This window comes from Schistocerca cancellata, chromosome 9, assembly GCF_023864275.1.
Source record: "Schistocerca cancellata isolate TAMUIC-IGC-003103 chromosome 9, iqSchCanc2.1, whole genome shotgun sequence".
Taxonomy (NCBI): Eukaryota; Metazoa; Arthropoda; class Insecta; order Orthoptera; family Acrididae; genus Schistocerca; species Schistocerca cancellata.
The window spans coordinates 506,962,755-506,970,249 of NC_064634.1; the positions used below are offsets into that span (position 1 = coordinate 506,962,755).

At 46.4% G+C, this 7,495-nt stretch overlaps 1 protein-coding gene across 1 annotated transcript in view; it reads left to right on the top strand.

Moving 5' to 3' along the window:
* Window positions 1–7,220, top strand: part of LOC126101533 (uncharacterized) — a 760,565-nt gene extending 753,345 nt beyond the window's left edge. Inside the window, exon 19 of the mRNA XM_049912174.1 lies at window positions 6,103–7,220. Coding sequence (XP_049768131.1) covers window positions 6,103–6,697 — 595 coding nt within the window. The 3' untranslated portion in view covers window positions 6,698–7,220. The remainder of the gene's footprint in view (window positions 1–6,102) is intronic.
* Window positions 7,221–7,495: the final 275 nt, after the last annotated feature.

Consider the following 7,495-nt stretch of genomic DNA (forward strand, 5'->3'; position numbering starts at 1 on the left):
TTGGCTTATCTAAAAGCCATTTTCAGAATTTTTGGTCCTGCAAATAATTCTTGTTTCGTTAAGCCTATGTCTCACATAAAGGCACACAGCTGATTTATCAGGTAGTATGTCGAAGCAGTCCTCATTTAGACATTGACTGTACACTGTCATAGCGTTATCCATCTGACGCTGATACTCAGTGAAACTATTGATACGAGTAGACACATATAAATCATCCGCATAGTGCATGCATCTACTTGGTGGCACTTGCATGAAACAGTGGATGTTGATCTTATGTACCTACTGTTTCATAGTTTCTTGTAATAGTCAGGCTTCTATCAGACATCGATCGATATAGCTTGTGAATGAATGACTGCGGGTGTCATGGTTCTTCAAGTTATTCATCAACAGCAGCATACAAAGACTTTCATAATTGATTGTCCTATCTGTATACACTACTAGCAAATATTAATTGACACTGAACATAACTGGTATATCAGTCAGAATGATACTAGCCCGCCCGGTTGGTCGTGCGGTCTAACACACGGCTTTCCAGGCGGGAAGGAGCACATGGTCTCCGGCACGAATCCGCCCGGCGGATTTGTGTCAAGGTCCAGTGAACCGGCCAGTCTGTGGATGGTTTTTAGGCGGTTTTCCATCTGCCTCGGCGAATGCGGGCTGGTTATTCTGCCTCAGATACACTATGTCGGTGATTGCTGCGCAGACAATTTCTCATTGTATGCGTCGTACACCACCATTACTCTACCACGCAAACATAGGGGTTACACTCGTCTGGTGTGACGTGTTCCTTGGGGGGGTCCACTGGGGGCCAAACCGCACAATAACCCTGGGTTCTGCGTGGGGCGGTGGAGGGGTGAAGTGGACTGCGGTAGTCGTCGTGGGGTTGTGGACCACTGCGGTTGCGGCGGGGACGGAGCCTCTCCGTCGTTTCTAGGTCCCTGGTTAACATACAATGCAATACAAGAATGATACTACATTCAATTGTGCCACAACACTTTCTACAGCCTGTTTGTCCAATAGACAGTGCTTTTCAGTTAAATCCAGCCTCGTCGTCAATTATTATGTTTCCCTGCCCATCGTCAGATGTGGGGTATCTAGGAAACCTGCTTTCTCGGATCGCTACACAACATTCAAACATATCACATTAATGAGTTTTATTAGAAAAGGAAAGTTACAATGCTTAACTTCGTCAGTTACACACATGTGTCGCAAGCAAAGGGCGACATGCACAATAAGCAGTGTTCTTCAGTATAAACAATCCTAAGTCGCTGCAACACAAGTGCCTAATTTTGAAACTACTATTCAACTGGGTCGTCACCAGTCGGTCACAGCGCTTACATCCTCTCTGAATAGGGGCCGCTGCCGTCTCGTCGTCCTGGAGAGGGGTCGGACAGAGTGCAATTAGCTGACGTCTTCTCACACCATCTCTTCTCTATCGTTCCCTACTGGCGAGCTGACACTTGACTTTACACCGTAACATTTTCGATTCTCAATCTACCTAATCTGTGTTCCATCATTTTCCTATCGTGTGTTAATGAGACCTTGAAATGCATGATGGAACTACACTCCTGGAAATTGAAATAAGAACACCGTGTATTCATTGTCTCAGGAAGGGGAAACTTTATTGACACATTCCTGGGGTCAGATACATCACATGATCACACTGACAGAACCACAGGCACATAGACTCAGGCAACAGAGCATGCACAATGTCGGCACTAGTACAGTGTATATCCACCTTTCGCAGCAATGCAGGCTGCTATTCTCCCATGGAGACGATCTTAGAGATGCTGGATGTAGTCCTGTGGAACGGCTTGCCATGCCATTTCCACCTGGCGCCTCAGTTGGACCAGCGTTCGTGCTGGACGTGCAGACCGCGTGAGACGACGCTTCATCCAGTCCCAAACATGCTCAATGGGGAACAGATCCGGAGATCTTGCTGGCCAGGGTAGTTGACTTACACCTTCTAGAGCACGTTGGGTGGCACGGGATACATGCGGACGTGCATTGTCCTGTTGGAACAGCAAGTTCCCTTGCCGGTCTAGGAATGGTAGAACGATGGGTTCGATGACGGTTTGGATGTACCGTGCACTATTCAGTGTCCCCTCGACGATCACCAGTGGTGTACGGCCAGTGTAGGAGGTCGCTCCCCACACCATGATGCCGGGTGTTGGCCCTGTGTGCCTCGGTCGTATGCAGTCCTGATTGTGGCGCTCACCTGCACGGCGCCAAACACGCATACGACCATCATTGGCACCAAGGCAGAAGCGACTCTCATCGCTGAAGACGACACGTCTCCATTCGTCCCTCCATTCACGCCTGTCGCGACACCACTGGAGGCGGGCTGCACGATGTTGGGGTGTGAGTGGAAGACAGCCTAACGGTGTGCGGGACCGTAGCCCAGCTTCATGGAGACGGTTGCGAATGGTCCTCGCCGATACCCCAGGAGCAACAGTGTCCCTAATTTGCTGGGAAGTGGCGGTGCGGTCCCCTACGGCACTGCGTAGGATCCTACGGTCTTGGCGTGCATCCGTGCGTCGCTGCGGTCCGGTCCCAGGTCGACGGGCACGTACACCTTCCGCCGACCACTGGCGACAACATCGATGTACTGTGGAGACCTCACGCCCCACGTGTTGAGCAATTCGGCGGTACGTCCACCCGGCCTCCCGCATGCCCACTACGCCCTCGCTCAAAGTCCGTCAACTGCACATACGGTTCACGTCCACGCATGCTACCGGTGTTAAAGACTGCGATGGAGCTCCGTATGCCACGGCAAACTGGCTGACACTGACGGCGGAGGTGCACAAATGCTGCGCAGCTAGCGCCATTCGACGGCCAACACCGCGGTTCCTGGTGTGTCCGCTGTGCCGTGCGTGTGATCATTGCTTGTACAGCCCTCTCGCAGTTTCCGGAGCAAGTATGGTGGGTCTGACACACCGGTGTGAATGTGTTCTTTTTTCCATTTCCAGGAGTGTATATGATGGAGTGCACTCAGGCACCTTTCCCATTTTATTTATTTGTAAGATCCGAGCAGTCTTCAATTAATGGCTGTAGATCTGGTTGGTCCATACTTTATTTGAGATATTCAATAAATGAATTCATCCCTCCTCTGACGTTGCTGGGGCAATGAACAGTGAATGTTACTCGGTCCTGGCCCCATAGTCTTGCTGTGCGCTATTATTCGAGGTGTTCCCAACAGGGAGAACATTACATTTGGTAGTTGTTCCATCTGACGCTGTACCATGAGCTTGCATTTTCCTGTGCTGATCCGCTTGGGCTCAAGAAGCATAAAATGTTTTCTAAAAGAATATTAGGTATTTCCTGTAAATTTCCCACTGCTGTACTAATACATCTTGTTCTCAATATTCTTGTTCTCAACATCGTATTCCAAACGATACTCACGGAGCATTGAGTGGGTGTATAGAAATTTTGGCAGCTTCCACTATTATTATTTTTGTATAGACGCTGCGTCCTTGCTTGGATGTGATTACTGTACAGAAAATTCTCTTCTGCGGCTTGTCACTTGTAGGTTTTGACTGTTTCTCTCCCCTCAGTAACTGCCATCTCACGTTCTTCATCCCACCGGACCAGGCAGAGACCTAGAAGGGAGTCTTTTGTGGGACTGAGTTTTCTGCTGCACTTTCAGTATTACGTACTGGGATGGCATAATCCACACTTAGGTCCTCACTCTCTTTAAAGTCATTCATTTTCTCCATCCACGTTTCCCTATATTCTGACTTCTTCGCTTTTCTTATATTGCATTTGACAGCTCTAATATCTCAAGTGGCAGAATAAAAGGAAGAATTTGTTGTTCAATTGCTTTACACTGTAAAGAATTTGTTACATTTTATTCCTGATGACAAGGAACACGGTTTATAATGTCATAATGTCGGTTTTGTGTATTAGACTCATTGTAGTGAGGGTGTCACACACAAAGGACATGATGTGCTTATCAGTAAAAACAGGAGCAGTGTTAGGTCTACAGTGTGTTCAGGAGCTGTATTGCATATAGTAATCTAGCCAGTCACATGAATCAAAAATTTACTTTCAAAAACTGCTGGATTTGCTGTTGCCTTTAGACACACTGCAGTACAGGGACTTAAGTTGTAAATTTGTGTGCTTTTGTATGTGTGTGTGAGAGGAGGAGGAGGGCTGGTTGTGTGGTTCTGTGTATATGTATATGTGTATGTGTGTGCACATGAGTGTGTGTGAGTGTGTGACTTCATGTGGATATGCTGGTTATCACACAAGCATACTCTTCTCAGCAAGTCTGTATATGTGTATGCCAACAAATATGTTTGTGTATATGGATAAAGAAGTTAAGGTAGAGCAGTTGGTACACTATGTGATCAAAAGTATCCGGACACCTCGCTGAAAATGATTTACAAGTTCGTGGTGCCCTCCATCGGTATTGCTGGAATTCAATATGGTATTGTCTCACCCTCAGCCTTGATGACAGCTTCCACTCTCGCAGGCATTCGTTCAGTCAGGGGCAGGAAGGTTTCTTGGGGAATTGGAGCCATTTCTTCACAGAGTGCTGCACTGAGGAGAGGTATCGATGTTAGTTGGTGAGACCTGGCACGAGTCCGGCGTTCCAAAACATCCCAGAGGTGTTCTACAGGATTCGGGTTCGGGTCAGGACTCTGTGCAGACCAGTCCATTACAGGGATCTTATTGTCGTGTAAGCACTCCGTCACAGGCCGTGCATTATGAACAGGTGCTCGATCATGTTGAGAGATGCAATCGCCATCTCCGAATTGCTCTTCAACAGTGGGAAGCAATAATGTGCTTAAAACATCAATGCAGGCCAGTGCTGTGATAATGCCACGCGAAACAACAAGGAGTGCAAGCGCCTCCGAATTTTATTGTTGGCACTACACACGCTGGCAGATGATGTTCACCAGGCATTCACCATACCCACACCGTGCCATCAGATCGTCACGTTGTGTACCGTGATTCGCCACTCCACACAACGTATTTCCACTGTTCAATCGTCCAATGTTAACGTTCCTTAACACCAAGCGGAGCGTCATTTGGCATTTACCAGCGTGATGTTTGGCTTATGAGCAGCTGCTCGAAATCCAAGTTTTCTCACCTCCCGCCTAACTGTCATAGTACTTGCAGTGGATCCTGATGCAGTTTGGAATTTCTGTGTGATGGTCTGGATAGATGTCTGCTTATTACACATTACGTCTCTTTTCAACAGTCGACAGCCTCTGTCAGTCAACAGACGAGGTAGGCCTGTACGCTTTTGTGCTGTACGCGCCCCTACACGTTTCCACTTCACTATCACATCGGAAACAGAGGACCTAGGGATGTCTAGGAGTGTGGTAATCTCGAGTCCAGATGTATAACACAAGTGACACCCAATCACCTGACCACATTCGAAGTCTGCGAGTTCTGTGGAGTATCCCAGTCTGTTCCCTCACGATGTCTAATGACTACTGAAATCGCTGATACGGAGTACCTGGCAGTAGCTGGCAGCACAATGCACCTAATATGAAAATCGTACGTTTTTAGAGTGTTTGGATACTTTTGATCACATAGTGTATATCCGACATAGTGCAGTTAAACTGTTTCCTGTTAAACATTAGTTTGCTCTGTTCGACGAGGACTTTTCAACAAATATGCAAATAAATGGACTGCCATGATGGAAAACATGCTTTAAATACCTGAAGATGTGAGTAGCTTGTATGCCACATTTCTGTGTATTAAAAAGGGAGCTGCTGCACATCAAAGACTATTTTACCTTCATAAGGCGTTTCGGTGGAAGGCAATGACTGCTGAACAACAGCATTCTGAGCTCAAAACACTAAATGTCAGGAATCAATGTGACAAAATATGATGACTAACTGTTGGAGGGATGGAACGTAGGAATTTTTAATCGATGAGGACTTTGGGAGTATGGTGTCACTGTACATCTGTACTTTAATAAATGGAGACTGTCCCACTGTTTTGTAACACGGAGAAAACTGCAGATTAGTTAGTGATCGTTGAACAGATCTATTTTTGGGACTGCTATCATCTCAGGCTCTTCTGCAGTATTCTTAATCAGAAGTATGTACTTGAAGAAATATGTGACAGTTTGCCGTTTTTGCACAGGAGCCTTCCTGAAAAGGAGAAGAACAGCAGGCTGATTCAGGCAGCGAAGGAGGATGCAGTCACCGAGCTGCAGACTCTGCTGGCAGCTGGTGCGGAAGTGGGGGCAACGGATGAGAACGAGAGCGAGAACAGGTGGACCACTCTCCACTGGGCAGCAAACAATGGGCACGAGAACGCAACGAGGTGCCTGTTGGAAGGTGGAGCAGAGGTGGACGCCAGGACCAGCGGCTGGCAGGAGACTCCACTGCACAGAGCTGCCATTAATGGCCACGAGGCTGTGGCGCGGCTACTGCTGCAAGCAGGTGCAGAGGTAGATGCCAGGAACAAAACGCAGAGCACGCCCTTGCTCTTGGCTGCGTATCATGGCCGTGAGGCTGTGGTGAGGCTGCTTCTGGCAGCCACTCCTTACCACAACGCCAGGGATCAGTGGGGGGAAACGCCATTGCACAATGCTGCTCTGAAGGGCCACGAAGGGGTGGCATCGGCACTACTGGAGGCAGGGGCCGACCGGAGCTCCAGGAATAACCAGGGAAAAACCCCACTGGACCTCGCCAGGCAGAAAGACCACCAGCAGCTGGCAGACTTGCTAAGGTGAAGCTAACAGTTCGACAGACATCCTATGAGTAAAACGGAAAGAGCTCCACTCCATGACTTTTCTTCATTATTAAAATAAAGAATGTGATAAATTTAAACCTGCGGTCATTTACTGTTTCTATACTCCAACTTCGGGGACAGCGTTTTATCTCTGTACATTTGTATGTCTTTTGCTTCTAGTGAGCCCTCCAAAAGGTGTTTAGTACATCCAACTATTTCAATTTTAAATCATGGTATACACTTTTAATGTGATATAAAATTTTTCAAAACTTATAAAAAATACTGGAAGATTAAACTTATCTCAAATGTGATAACGTTTTCCAAGGTACAATGTGGTCATCGACCTAGGAACAAATATTCTACTGAAATTCAAAAGTCCTGCAGACTATAAAATCACATCAATACTGTACTTACTAGTGTACCTGTTACTCTACTACACACCAATAATTAGTAAATGAAATGAAATTAAGAATAATTTTATAATAACGCCATTAAAAATTAAAAACATGTCAACATACGAGCTACTGGCAACTAACAAATTGTTCAATTCTCAAGACTTTTCTTCATTATTAAAATAAAGAATATGATAAATTTAAACCTGTGGTCATTCACTGTTTCTGTACTCCCCTCCACTAGATGTTTAGTAGATCATCTTATTGACAGCTTTAAACGATGGCACACACCTTTGATTTGCTGCAGACTTTTCTGATATCATAAAATATAATGTATGATTAAACTTCAAACAAATGTGAAAACACGTTCCGAGGTACAATATGGTCATCGACTTAGGAACAAATAT